This window comes from Drosophila miranda, assembly GCF_003369915.1.
Source record: "Drosophila miranda strain MSH22 chromosome Y unlocalized genomic scaffold, D.miranda_PacBio2.1 Contig_Y13_pilon, whole genome shotgun sequence".
NCBI lineage: Eukaryota > Metazoa > Arthropoda > Insecta > Diptera > Drosophilidae > Drosophila > Drosophila miranda.
The window spans coordinates 141,121-156,416 of NW_022881596.1; the positions used below are offsets into that span (position 1 = coordinate 141,121).

The following is a 15,296-nucleotide window of genomic DNA, read 5'->3' on the forward strand; positions in this document are numbered from 1 at the left end:
TTTTTCGTAGTTTCTGATTAGTTTTACCTTTTTCCGTCCTCTTCTTCCCAACCTATTTGCCATTCCCATAATTCCTCTTGACACGTGGTATTACCAAAATACCACGCAAATACCAGACTTGACCGATAACACACCAAAAAGCCAATTCAAATTCAAATTGCTTTTATCAATGCCGGTGTGTTATCGGTCGCAACTTCGGCAATTATGCCCAGCCAGTCCCACACCCACCCCACCCACCCACTTCAAATGCCATAGAAGACCAAATGAGGCTGAGCAGGACTAAAATGTACACTGCCATCCTTCGCCACTCTGCCAAACGCCCCAACAAGCCATTACAACCGCCCACAAGATGCTATGCGGTCGCCTCTTCGGAGCGTCTCGCGCCCGGATCGTAAGATCCGGAAGTTGAAAGTATCCGGGCGGTTATACGGGAGCAGGCAATTTTCCCCCTTCCCATCCCATCCCATCCTTGACAACAGAGCAGCCAATTCACACAGCACAGAGAAACATTAGGCACGGGCCATTGCCCAACAACAACACACACAGCCACTAATGCAAACAGCCATTAACATTTTCATTGCCTACTTATCGGTGCTGCTGCCCTCGGACCACTTTCATCTCACTCAGTATTGGGGTGAGTGAAAGTGGAACCGGGGGTGAGAGCACCGGTAAATGACGATCGTAAGATCGGATCGTAAGATCCGGAAGTTGAAAGTATCCGGGCGGTTATACGGGAGCAGGCAATTTTCCCCCTTCCCATCCCATCCCATCCTTGACAACAGAGCAGCCAATTCACACAGCACAGAGAAACATTAGGCACGGGCCATTGCCCAACAACAACACACACAGCCACTAATGCAAACAGCCATTAACATTTTCATTGCCTACTTATCGGTGCTGCTGCCCTCGGACCACTTTCATCTCACTCAATATTGGGGTGAGTGAAAGTGGAACCGGGGGTGAGAGCACCGGTAAATGACGATCGGCGATCGGGCCATTCGAGTGTGGAGGAGAGAGTATGGGAGTTGGCGGACATGTGAGAGTTCCACCATGAACCTCGTCCGCCACTCTCATCTCGTCCACCCGCTCGAGAGGTCGCGATCGTCGGACGTATAATAATTAAACCATCGCCGCCGCCATTAAAATAAAATAAAATCGCAAGCTTGTTTGTTCGTTGCCATCAGTGTTGCCCGTGTCGTTTGTCGTTTTGACTGTTTGTCGTATATCGTTTGCCGTGTCATTTGTGCTCTGGTGCCAAAAAATAAAGACAGTGAAGGCCAGACGACGCCAAGCCAAGCCAGGCAGTAGCCATTTTGTGTCGCCCACCCCCCCCCCCCCCCCCTCACCATTCGCCGCTGTACATGACCATTCCAAACGCGGAAAAGTGCTCCTCGCCAATCCACCACGCCACAGCCCTTCCTTCACCCCACCCACTACTATCTCCGACAAGCTTTAGTTCCTGTGCCACTACAAACATCACAAGCAGCACAATCTAAGAGAGAAAACTGTGATAGACAAGAAAAAAAAAAAAGAGAACTAAGAGAACTAAGGTGCCAATAAATACATTAAGCACAAACACACAAACACAAGAGACTTTTCAATTAAAAAACAACAAACAGGCAGCAGATCGCCAACACACAAACCAACAGCCAGCCATGACCAGAGGAATGGCCAGACGAGGGTCAACCAGACGACACAGCGACGGCGGCAGAGCGGCCCGCAGTGGCGCCCTAGCAGCAGCAGCAGCAGCCAACAACACCAACACCAACACCGCCAATAGCAGCAGCAGCAGCAGGGCCCTCGGCGCAGGCGCCAACACCAACGCCCCAGCCAATGCAGAGCGCCGACGCCACAGCCTTCCATCGAGTGAGTACCCAGCCATTGCCATGGCCGATATATCCACGGCCACAGCCACTCCCCCTCGAGACCCGTCACAAAAACCGCGCCAACCACAAAGGGAAGGGCCGAAAAGACGCCGCTCTCACTGCCACTTTTCCCGCCTCTCACGCTCTTGGACGCTCAAAACTGTTCAGGAGTAACGGGAGAGGGAGAAGACGGAGGAGAGCCGGCAAGCCGACGCGCAAGAGCGGAGCGCCAAAACGGCCAACGGGCAGCCACACACACGACCGGATCGAACCTGTTGCGTGTCGAACCTGGTTCGAGCTCGAGCAGCGGGTCGATCCGAGCCATAGCCCAGCCTGCTCCAATGCCACAAATCCCACCAACACCAAAACGACGCCGCGCCCTCATCGACAGTGGGAGTGACGATGAGGGTGAGGGTGAGAGGAAGCAGGCTAGACGACGGGGCCGCCATCACCAGCAGCGGCAGCAAACACAAAACACAAATACAAACACCAACACCGTCACCGCCACTCACACCAGCACCATCGCCAATACCAACACCAACAAAACTACTGCCACTCCCAATACACACACCCTTGCCATTGCCAATGACATCCGGCACGGCGAGTTCGGGCATCAGCCTGTGGAGGACAGAGGCTTGAGGATCCTCATCCGAGGTCTTCCCCATTCCACGCCCTCTGACTGGTTCCGGGACTGTATGCAGGCCGAGGGGTACACGGTCCGGTTTACTCGGGCGATCACCGATCGATTCGATCGCAGCCGCCAATACAACCTCTTCGAGGCTGAGATCGCCCCCAAACCGGACCGTGGTCAATTCGATGTGTTGAAGCTGCGACGCCTGGGTGGGAGGCCCGTCACGGTTGAGAGACTTGGAGTCTCCCGTGACCCTGCCCAGTGCCATCGATGTCAGGTGTTTGGCCACACCCGCGCATATTGTAGACGAGCTGCTGTCTGCATGAAATGCGCGGGTGGACATCAGACGACGGGGTGCAGCAAGCCAAGGGCCGTCAATCCCAAATGCGCCAACTGCCAAGGCGCCCACATCAGCGCCTACAAGGGCTGCAGCGCCTAAAAGGCAGCCAGGCAGCGGCTCCTGGCCCACAGGGTCGCTGTCCAGGAGCATCGACGGCAGCAGCAGCAGCCTCAGCCACTACGGCAACAGCCACAGCAAATGCAGCAGCCAATACAGCAGCAACAGCCAGCACATCGTCTCCAGCAGCCATCACAACGTCACCAGCAGCCACTACAGCGACAGTTGCAGCAACAGCCACCCACACAGCCACTCCACCCACAGCCGCAGCAGCAACGCCAACGCGGTCCGGGTCGGCAGCATCGGCAACAGCTACAGCATCGCGACCAACATCCCCAGCCACTGGCCGAGGGGCGCCACCACCACAGGGTCCTGTCGATGCAGCCGATCCCAAATCGTGCTCCGACGCCACGCCAACCCCAGCTACAGCAGCAGCCAGGCGCCCAGTGCGATGGGAGCTGTGCCCATATCCTGAAAAGATATGCCGTAAAAATTAAAGAGCTGGAGGATAAGCTGGCAGCAATTTTGACGAAACTGACAAACCTGCTGCAGGCAAGGGACGAGAGCACGGGAGGAGTGCCGCCACTTCAGACAAAAACAGCAGCAGCAGCATCCACACAGCCATCACCACGACCAACTACAAATACGCACCATGACGCCGCAGCCATATCGGACTCCGAATCCGATATGGACTGCGAAGCAATTGACGACGAACATGACGACGAATGGACCGACCACGATCCATTCGACGATCTGGAGGGTCTGGGCCAAGTGTGGAGGGCCCAAATCGAATACTCACCCGCAAACGTCTCTTACGCCAACACAAATCAGACAAGGGTCGCCAGCAACAACATCCAAATCAACGAAAGGCACCTGCAAATAAAAGCAAATTAAAATCAAAAAGCCAAAACAAACACCTCCTCACCTGAGTGGCCGGACCAGCAGCCATTCAAAACGCAACTACAAATTGACGAAGAACGTGGCCGAGGAGGCCAGGCCAATCCACCTGACAGCCACTTGGATGCGGCCAATCAACAATTAAAATCGACAACGCATCCTGGTGGCCGGACCAGTTCGCCACTTGGATGCGGCCAATAACTCCGACCATTGCCATCACACACCGATGCCAATGCCAACACGATGACAATGCAGTTGGGTGGCCGGACCAGTGCCCCTCGAGTGCAGCAGCCAACACTAACCAACAGACAGATGCAACGTGGGCGGCCGGACCAGAGCCGCTTGCCATCAAGACCATCATTGCCCACGATGCACGCCAATACTCACAACCAGCCAATAAACAACACACACAGGGGGACAACAGAGCCGGCCGGTATACAGCGTAATGTTCGCATTGCGTTTGTTATGCCGGCCGGTGCTTCGTTGTAGTTGTCCTCCTGTTAGAAATAAAATAAATATAATTAATATGTTTATATGTGTGCAAATGTATGTCAATTATCGTTTATTTTACCTTGTCTGCATCAATGTTCTTGTTGTAGATGTCAATCCTGTTGTTTTTTGTAGTTTTTGCATGTCCGTAGATAGTTTGTCCATAGTTTTAGTTACTAGCCTGCGATATTAGGAATAAGTTTTTGTAAATTAATGTAGTTTTTCTGTAGTTAATTGTATATTATTAGTAGTTTTCTGATTAGTTTTATTACCTTTTTCCTCTTCTTCCCCACCTATCTGCCATTCCCATATTTCCCCTGACATGTGGTATTACTAAAAATACCACGCAAATACCAGACTTGACCGATAACACACCAAAAAAGCCAATACAAATTCAAATTGCATTTCTCAATGCCCAGTGGGTTATCGGTCGCAACTTCGGCAATTATGCCCAGCCAATTCCTCACCCCCCCCCCACCCACTTCAAATGCCACTAAATGCCAAATGAGGCTGAGCAGGAATAAAATGAACACTGCCATCATTCGCCACTCAGCCAAATGCCCCAACAATGCCACTCTTCGGAGCGTCTCTCGCCCGGATCGTAAGATCCGGAAGTTGAAAGTATCCGGGCGGTTATACGGGAGCAGGCAAACTTTCCCCTTCCCATCCCATCCCATCCTTGAGAACAGAGCAGCCAATTCACACAGCACAGAGAAACATTAGACACGGGCCATTGCCCAACAACAACACACACAGCCACTGAAACAGAAGGCCGTTCAAATCTTCCATTGCCTACTTATCGGTGCTGCTGCCCTCGGACTACTTTCATCTCACTGAATATTGGGGTGAGTGAAAGTGGAACCGGCCACTGGAACCTGGCCCACAGGGTCGCTGTCCAGGAGCATCGACGGCAGCAGCAGCAGCCTCAGCCAATACGGCAACAGCCACAGCCAATGCAGCTGTCCGAACCCGATATGGACTGCGAAGCAATTAATGACGATGATGACGACGAGTGGACCGACCACGATCCATTCGACGATCTGGAGGGTCTGGGCCAAGTGTGGAGGGCCCAAATCGCCAGCGCACGCGAAAGCATGCGATCGGGCGGCGCCTATTGATGTGCCCAATCGTCGATCCAGAGACAGCCACTGCAACAAAGGAAAGAGACGTCAATACGGACAACAACGAAAAACGGCCAAAACACACAAAAATCACACGTACCTGCCAATCACCAGACAGAGCTGACCATCAAGAAGCTGCCTCGCCATCAACAATGACAATTTCCTGCCAAAGGGATGGAAAAGGAGGCCTTCTTTGATGACGCTGCCGCCTGACCATGGCCGTGACGTCACGCCAATCCGAACCAACAGCTGCCATTTCCAACGACGACACAGATGCTGGCGCCTGTTGCCGCTCCACTGGGTCACACCCGTCTCTCATGCCTGGCCTGCTTCCTCTCTCCCTCATCCTCATCTTCGCTCCCACTGTCGATGAGGGCGCGGCGTCGTTTTGGTGTTGGTGGGATTGGTGGCATTTGTGTAGGCTGGGCTATGGCTCGGATCGACCCGCTGCTCGAGCTCGAACCAGGTTCGACTCGCAACAGGTTCGATCCGGTCGTGTGTGTGTGTGTGGCGGCCCGTTGGCCGTTTTGGCGCTCCGCTCTTGCGCGTCGGCTTGCCGGCTCTCCTCCGTCTTCTCCCTCTCCCCTTACTCCTGAACAGTTTTGTGCGTCCAAGAGCGTGAGAGGCGGGAAAAGTGGCAGTGAGAGCGGCGTCTTTTCGGCCTTTCCCTTTGTGGTTGGCGCGGTTTTTGTGATGGGTCTCGAGGGGGGAGTGGCTGTGGCCGTGGCTATATCGGCCATGGCAATGGCTGGGTACTCACTCGATGGATGGCTGTGGCGTCGGCGCTGTGCATTGGCTGGGGCGTTGGTGGTGGCGCCTGCGCCGAGGGCTCTGCTGCTGCTGCTGCTATTGGCGGTGTTTGTGTTGGTGTTGTTGGCTGCTGCTGCTGCTGCTAGGGCGCCTCTGCGGGCCGCTCTGCCGCCGTCGCTGTGGCGTCTGGTTGACCCTCGTCTGGCCATTCCTCTGGTCATGGCTGGCTGTTGGTTTGTGTGTTGGCGATCTGCTGCCTGTTTGTTGTTTTTAATTGAAAAGTCTCTTGTGTGTGTGTGTTTGTGTTTAATGTATTTATTGGCACTTTTATTCTTTTTTGTTTTATGATGTGGACGGGAACAAAAGTTTGTCAAGGTAATTAATGGGTGTGGTGGAGGAAGGGCGGCACGGCACGGCACGGCACACAACAGACACCACAAAAGAAAACAGCGCAACACAGAAAAAGAAAATGTCAATGGCGACACGGCACAGAACAACGAAAAAAGCGACACGACACGACACGGTTCTGGCACGTCCGACGATCGCGACCTCTCGAGCGGGTGGACGAGATGAGAGTGGCGGACGAGGTTCATGGTGGAACTCTCACATGTCCGCCAACTCCCATACTCTCTCCTCCACACTCGAATGGCCCGATCGCCGATCGTCATTTACCGGTGCTCTCACCCCCGGTTCCACTTTCACTCACCCCAATATTGAGTGAGATGAAAGTGGTCCGAGGGCAGCAGCACCGATAAGTAGGCAATGGAGAATTGGAATAGCCGTTTGTTTTAGTGGCTGTGTGTGTTGTCGTTGTCGTTGGTTAGCGGCCAGTGTCTTATGTTTGTGCTGTGTGTAGTGGCTGCTCTGTTGTTGGGGGATGGGATAGGATGGGGGGGGATAAATGCCTGCTCCCGTATAACCGCCCGGATACTGTAAACTTCCGGATCTTTCGATCCGGGCGCGTGACGCTCCGAAGAGTCGACCGCATAGCATCATATGGGCGGTTGAAATGGCTTTATTGGGGCGTTTGGCAGAGTGGCGGAGGTTGGCAGTGTTAATTTTGCTCCTGCTCAACCGCATTTGGCATTTAGTGGCATTTGAAGTGGGTAGGGGGTGGGGAGGAATTGGCTGGGCATAAATTGCCGAATTTGCGACCGATAACACACTGGGCATTGATAAATGCATTTTAAATTTGAAATGGCTTTTTGGTGTGTTATCGGTCATAGTCTGGTATTTGCGTGGTATTTTTGGTAATACCACGTGTCAAGGGGAATTATGGGAATGGCAGATAGGTTGGGAAGAAGAGTAAGAAGGTAAAACTAATTAGAAAACTACGAAAAATATACAATTAACTACAGAAAAACTACATTAATTTACAAAAACTTAATTCTAATATCACAGGTAAGTATCTAAAACTATCTACGGACATGCAAAAACTACAAAAAACAACAGGATTGACATTGACATCTACAACAAGAACATTGATGCAGACAAGGTAAAATAAACGATAATTGACATACATTTACACACATATAAACATATTAATTATATTTATTTTATTTCTAACAGGAGGACAAACAACAACGGAGCACCGGCAGGCATATCAAACGCAATGCGAACATTACGCTGTATACCGGCCGGCTCTGTTGTCCCCCTGTGTGTTGTTTAGTGGCGATGGCTGGATTGATGGTGTTGGCGTGCATCGTGGGCAAAGTTGGAGATGGCGAGCGGCTCTAGTCCGGCCGCCCACGTTGCATCTGTCTGTTGGTTTAATGCAGCAGACCGAGTGGCACTGATCCGGCTACCCGAGATGCGTTGCCCAGTGTGTTGGCGTTGACATCGGTGTGTGATGTCAGACTGTCATTATTATTGGCCTCATCCAAGTGGCAACTGGTCCGGCCACCAGGATACGTTGTCGATTTACTTGTTGATTGGCCGCATCCGAGTGGCTGCTGGTCCGGCCACCAGGATGCGTTGTCAGCAGAGTTGGCCTGGCCTCCTCGGCCACGTTCGTCATCGGTTCAAAAAAGGCCTCCTTTTCCGCCCCTTTGGCAGAAAATTGATGATGTTCATGGCGAGGCAGCTGCTGTGGGGGCAGCTCTGTCTGGTGATTGGCAGGTACGTGTGTTTTTGTGTGTTTTGGGCGTTTTTTCGTGTTGGCGTGAATTGGCTGTTTTTCTTTGTATTTTAGTGGCTGGCCTCTGGACTTCTGTTTGAATTGACGGTAGTGCTTTTGATGAGGTCTCCAAATTTCGCCCATTATGCCTCAAGAGAGTTGCAGGAGTGGCGTGGCAGCTGCTGGAGGGGCAGCTCTGTCAGTTTAATAGCAGGTGAGTATGTTTAATGGTCATTTGCAGATTGTTGTTAATTGTGTTTAATTTTGTCTATTTTTAGGTTTTATTGCCATTAAACTTCTGCTATTTGGCGCAATCAGTAGACGCCGTATAATCCGTCGCCACTGGATTGTCCATTTAGGAACCTACGTAGGTCATCGTAAGGCTCTTCGTCGGTCCATTGGCTGTCGTCGTCCATGTCCATATCCGGCTCACTGTCCGATATGGCTACTGCTGCTGCTGTATTGGCGGCTGGTTGTGGTGGCGGCGGGTGTGTAGGTGGTGTTGTCTGTAGTGGCGGCATGGCTGCCAAGCCCCCGCCTCTAGCCTCTGTCAGGTTCCGCCTCCTCCAGCATTTTGAGTTTAATGGCGCTCTCTTTTAGATGTTTGGCACAGCTGCCATCGCACTGAGCTGCTGGCCGCTGCTGCTGCTGGTGTTGGCGTGGCGTCGGGGCATCATTCGCGATCGGTTGCATCGGCTGGACCCTCTGGTGTTGGCGCCCCCTGGTCGATGGCTGGGGATGATGGTCGCCATACCGATGCTGTTGCCGATGCTGCCGACCCGGTTGGTGTTGGCGTTGCTGCTGCGGGTTTTGGAGTGGCTGTGGATGTGGCTGCTGCTGGCGGCGTTGGATTGGCTGTTGTCGGTGTTGTGTTGGCTGCTGCTGCTGCCGTCGATGCTCCTCCTCCCTGGCGACCCTGTGGGCCAGGAGCCGCTGCCTGGCTGCCTTGTAGGCGCTGCAGCCCTTGTAGGCGCTGATGTGGGCGCCCTGGCAGTTGGCGCACTTGGGAGCAACGTTCCTTGGCTTGCTGCACTCCGTCGTCAGATGTCCACCCGCGCATTTCATGCAGACAGCAGCTCGTCTACAGTATGCGCGGGTGTGGCCAAACACCTGGCATCGATGGCACTGGCATCGCAGCTTCAACACCTCGTATTGGCCATGTCCGGTTTGGGGGCGATCTCAGCCTCGAATAGGTTGTATTGACGGCTGCGATCGAATCGATCGGTGATTGCCCTTACAAACCGAACCGTGAACCGCTCGTTCAGCATGCTGCTGCGAATCCAATCCGGCGGCGTGGAGTGGGAGAGTCCTCGGATGAGGATCCTCAAGCCACGTTCCTGGCTGGGCTGATGCCCGAATTCGCCGTGCCGGATGTCATCGTCGGTGGTAGTGGCAGGGGTGTTTGTGATGGTGATGGCGGTGGTGGTGTTGGTGTTTGTATTGGCGGGTGTATTTGTATTTGTATTGGCGTCATTATTATCTCTATTGTTAATTGTGGTATTGTCTGTGTGAGTGGCTGGTGATTGTCTTTGTATTGTCTGTTTTTGATGTTGGTGATGGCTCTGGGTCTGGCTATTTGTATTTATACTAGTGGCAGGGGCAGGGGCTGGGGCAGGGGCATGTGTTGGCTGTGCAGATTGCGGCATAGTGGCAGGATCGGCAACTGTGTTGGTGTTGGCTGCATGTGCCGTCCGTTTCTGCTGCTTCTGCTGTTGCTCCCTCAGCTCGTGCTGCCTCAGCTGCTCCTGGACAATAGCCTTCAGCTCCTCCATTGTCTGCCTTTTCTTCTTCGGCTTCCTAATTGGCGGCCGCTGCTGCCGCTGCTGGTGATGGCGGCCCCGTCTTCTGGCCTGCTTCCTCTCACCCTCATCCTCATCTTCGCTCCCACTGTCGATGAGGGCGCGGCGTCGTTTTGGTGTTGGTGGGATTGGCTGTGATTGTGGTTGTGTAGTTGCTGCTGTTTGTCGTAGTATTGGTGCTGACTGGGCTATGGCTCGGATCGACCCGCTGCTCGAACTCTAACCAAGTTCGACACGCAACGGGTTCGATCCGGTCGTGTGTGTGTGTGTGTGGCGGCCCGTTGGCCGTTTTGGCGCTCCGCTCTTGCGCGTCGGCTAGCCGGCTCTCCTCCGTCTTCTCCCTCTCCCGTTACTCCCGAACGGTTTTGTATGTCCGAGAGCGTGAGAGGCGGGAAAAGCGGCAGCGAGAGCGGCGTCCCATCGGCCCTTCCTTTTGCGTTTGGCGCGGTTTTTGTGATGTGTCTCGAGGGGGAGTGGCTGTGGCCGTGGATATATCGGCCATGGCAATGGCTGGGTACTCACTCGATGGAAGGCTGTGGCGTCGGCGCTCTGCATTGGCTGGGGCGTTGGTGTTGGCGCCTGCGCCGAGGGCTCTGCTGCTGCTGCTGCTATTGGCGGTGTTTGTGTTGGTGTTGTTGGCTGCTGCTGCTGCTGCTAGGGCGCCTCTGCGGGCCGCTCTGCCGCCGTCGCTGTGTCGTCTGGTTGTCCCTCGTCTGGCCATTCCTCTGGTCATGGCTGGCTGTTGGTTTGTGTGTTGGCGATCTGCTGCCTGTTTGTTGTTCTTTAATTGAAAAGTCTCTTGTGTGTGTTTGTGTTTAATGTAATTTATTGGCACTTTTATTCTCTTTTTTTTTTTACGATGTGGACGGGAACAAGAGTTTGTCAAGGTAAGTAATGGGTGTGGTGGAGGAAGGGCGGACACCACAAAAAAGAAAACAAAGCACAACAGCAAGACAACGGAAAACGGCGACACGAAAAAACGACACGAAACGGTTATGGCACGTACGTCCGACGATCGCGACCTCTCGAGCGGGTGGACGAGATGAGAGTGGCGGACGAGGTTCATGGTGGTACTCTCACATGTCCGCCAACTCCCATACTCTCCCCTCAACTCGACTGGCCCGATCGCCGATCGTCATTTACCGGTGCTCTCACCCCCGGTTCCACTTTCACTCACCCCAATATTGAGTGAGATGAAAGTGGTCCGAGGGCAGCAGCACCGATAAGTAGGCAATGGAGAATTGGAATAGCCGTTTGTTTTAGTGGCTGTGTGTGTTGTCGTTGTCGTTGGTTAGCGGCCAGTGTCTTATGTTTGTGCTGTGTGTAGTGGCTGCTCTGTTGTTGGGGGATGGGATAGGATGGGGGGGGGGGGGGGGGATAAATGCCTGCTCCCGTATAACCGCCCGGATACTGTAAACTTCCGGATCTTTCGATCCGGGCGCGTGACGCTCCGAAGAGTCGACCGCATAGCATCATATGGGCGGTTGAAATGGCTTTATTGGGGCGTTTGGCAGAGTGGCGGAGGTTGGCAGTGTTAATTTTGCTCCTGCTCAACCGCATTTGGCATTTAGTGGCATTTGAAGTGGGTAGGGGGTGGGGAGGAATTGGCTGGGCATAAATTGCCGAATTTGCGACCGATAACACACTGGGCATTGATAAATGCATTTTAAATTTGAAATGGCTTTTTGGTGTGTTATCGGTCATAGTCTGGTATTTGCGTGGTATTTTTGGTAATACCACGTGTCAAGGGGAATTATGGGAATGGCAGATAGGTTGGGAAGAAGAGTAAGAAGGTAAAACTAATTAGAAAACTACGAAAAATATACAATTAACTACAGAAAAACTACATTAATTTACAAAAACTTAATTCTAATATCACAGGTAAGTATCTAAAACTATCTACGGACATGCAAAAACTACAAAAAACAACAGGATTGACATTGACATCTACAACAAGAACATTGATGCAGACAAGGTAAAATAAACGATAATTGACATACATTTACACACATATAAACATATTAATTATATTTATTTTATTTCTAACAGGAGGACAAACAACAACGGAGCACCGGCAGGCATATCAAACGCAATGCGAACATTACGCTGTATACCGGCCGGCTCTGTTGTCCCCCTGTGTGTTGTTTAGTGGCGATGGCTGGATTGATGGTGTTGGCGTGCATCGTGGGCAAAGTTGGAGATGGCGAGCGGCTCTAGTCCGGCCGCCCACGTTGCATGTCTGTTGGTTTAATGCAGCAGACCGAGTGGCACTGGTCCGGCCACCCGAGATGCGTTGTCCAGTGTGTTGGCGTTGACATCGGTGTGTGATGTCAGACTGTCAGTATTATTGGCCGCATCCAAGTGGCAACTGGTCCGGCCACCAGGATGCGTTGTCGATTTACTTGTTGATTGGCCGCATCCGAGTGGCTGCTGGTCCGGCCACCAGGATGCGTTGTCAGCAGAGTTGGCCTGGCCTCCTCGGCCACGTTCGTCATCGGTTCAAAAAAGGCCTCCTTTTCCGCTCCTTTGGCAGAAAATTGATGATGTTCATGGCGAGGCAGCTGCTGTGGGGGCAGCTCTGTCTGGTGATTGGCGGGTACGTGTGTTTTTGTGTGTTTTGGGCGTTTTTTGTTTTTCGTAGTGGCGTGTATTGACTGTTTTCCTTTGTATTTTAGTGGCTGGCCTCTGGACTTCTGTTGGAATTGACGGCAGTGCTGCTGATGAGGCCTCCAAATTACGCCCATTATGCCTCAAGAGAGTTGCAGGAGTGGCGAGGCAGCTGCTGGAGGGGCAGCTCTGTCGGTTTAATAGCAGGTGAGTATGTTTGTTGGTCATTTGCAGATTGTTGTTAATTCTGTTTAATTTTTTTCTATTTTTAGGTTTTATTGGCATTAAACTTCTGCTATTTGTCGCAATCAGTAGACACCGTTTAATCCGTCGCTTTCGGAGTCGCCACTGGATTCTCCATTTAGAAACCTACCTAGGTCCTCATAAGGCTCTTCATCGGTCCATTGGCTGTCGTCGTCCATGTCCATATCCGGCTCACCGTCCGATATGGCCACTGCTGCTGCTGTATTGGCGGCTATTGGAACCGCTGCTGCTGCTGCTGCAGCCAATCTGGTGAGCTGCTCTGCCATCCGTTCGATCCTCCTTTCCAACTCTGTTATACGCTGTACGTACAATTGCAGGTTTTGAGCGCAGCTGCCATCACACTGGGCGTCTGGCCGCTGCTGCTGCTGGTGTTGGCGTGGCGTCGGAGCATCATTCGCAATCGGCTGCATCGGCTGGACCCTCTGGTGTTGGCGCCCCTGGTCGATGGCTGCGGATGTTGGTCGCCATACCGATGCTGCTGCCGATGCTGCCGATCCGGTTGGTGTTGGCGTTGCTGCTGCGGATTATGGAGTGGCTGTGGATGTGGCTGCTGCTGGCGACGTTGTATTGGCTGGTGTCGCTGTTGGCTTGGCTGTGGCTGCTGTCTGCGACGCTCCTCCTCCCTGGCGACCCTGTGGGCCACGAGCCTCTGCCTGGCTGCCTTGTAGGATGGGCATCCTTTGTATGAGCTGATGTGCTGGCCCTGGCAGTTGGCGCATTTGGGATTGACGGCCCTTGGCTTGCTGCACTCCGTCGTCAGGTGCCCGCCCGCGCATTTCATGCAAACTGCAGCGCGTCTACAATATGCGCGGGTGTGGCCAAACACCTGACATCGATGGCACTGGGCAGGGTCACGGGAGACTCCAAGTCTCTCAACCGTGACGGGCCTCCCACCCAGGCGTCGCAGCTTTAACACCCCGCATTGGCCACGGTCTGGTTTGGGGGCGATCTCAGCCTCGAAGAAGTTGAATTGGCGGCTGCGATCAAATCGATCGGTGATCACCCTTACAAACCGAACCGTGAACCCCTCATTCAGCATGCTGCTGCGAATCCAATCCGGCGGCGTGGAGTGGGAGAGTCCTCGGATGAGGATCCTCAAGCCACGTTCCTGGCTGGGCTGATGCCCGAATTCGCCGTGCCGGATGTCATCGTCGGTGGTAGTGGCAGGGGTGTTTGTGATGGTGATGGCGGTGGTGGTGTTGGTGTTTGTATTGGCGGGTGTATTTGTATTTGTATTGGCGTCATTATTATCTCTATTGTTAATTGTGGTATTGTCTGTGTGAATGGCTGGTGATTGTCTATGTATTAGCTGTTGTCGATGTTGGTGATGGCTGTGGGTCTGGCTATTGGCAATTATAGTAGTGGCAGGGGCAGGGGCTGGGGCAGGGGCATGTGTTGGCTGTGCAGATTGCGGCATAGTGGCAGGATCGGCAACTGTGTTGGTGTTGGCTGCATGTGCCGTCCGTTTCTGCTGCTTCTGCTGTTGCTCCCTCAGCTCGTGCTGCCTCAGCTGCTCCTGGACAATAGCCTCCAGCTCCTCCATTGTCTGCCTTTTCTTCTTCGGCTTCCTAATTGGCGGCCGCTGCTGCCGCTGCTGGTGATGGCGGCCCGTCTTCTGGCCTGCTTCCTCTCACCCTCATCCTCATCTTCGCTCCCACTGTCGATGAGGGCGCGGCGTCGTTTTGGTGTTGGTGGGATTGGCTGTGATTGTGGTTGTGTAGTTGCTGCTGTTTGTCGTAGTATTGGTGCTGACTGGGCTATGGCTCGGATCGACCCGCTGCTCGAACTCTAACCAAGTTCGACACGCAACGGGTTCGATCCGGTCGTGTGTGTGTGTGTGTGGCGGCCCGTTGGCCGTTTTGGCGCTCCGCTCTTGCGCGTCGGCTAGCCGGCTCTCCTCCGTCTTCTCCCTCTCCCGTTACTCCCGAACGGTTTTGTATGTCCGAGAGCGTGAGAGGCGGGAAAAGCGGCAGCGAGAGCGGCGTCCCATCGGCCCTTCCTTTTGCGTTTGGCGCGGTTTTTGTGATGTGTCTCGAGGGGGGAGTGGCTGTGGCCGTGGATATATCGGCCATGGCAATGGCTGGGTACTCACTCGATGGAAGGCTGTGGCGTCGGCGCTCTGCATTGGCTGGGGCGTTGGTGTTGGCGCCTGCGCCGAGGGCTCTGCTGCTGCTGCTGCTATTGGCGGTGTTTGTGTTGGTGTTGTTGGCTGCTGCTGCTGCTGCTAGGGCGCCTCTGCGGGCCGCTCTGCCGCCGTCGCTGTGTCGTCTGGTTGTCCCTCGTCTGGCCATTCCTCTGGTCATGGCTGGCTGTTGGTTTGTGTGTTGGCGATCTGCTGCCTGTTTGTTGTTCTTTAATTG

The 15,296-nt window shown here is 53.5% G+C and overlaps 1 protein-coding gene across 1 annotated transcript; it reads left to right on the plus strand.

Annotated features, from left to right (window-relative positions):
• The first annotated feature begins 8,233 nt into the window (after positions 1-8,233).
• LOC117189296 lies at positions 8,234-13,345 on the plus strand. The gene is made up of 4 exons (XM_033394456.1): positions 8,234-8,268; positions 12,741-12,879; positions 12,945-13,185; positions 13,254-13,345. The coding sequence occupies exons 2-4, from the start codon at positions 12,786-12,788 to the stop codon at positions 13,258-13,260; spliced, it is 342 nt and encodes a 113-aa protein (XP_033250347.1). The 5' UTR covers positions 8,234-8,268; positions 12,741-12,785; the 3' UTR covers positions 13,261-13,345.
• The last annotated feature ends 1,951 nt before the right edge of the window (positions 13,346-15,296 follow it).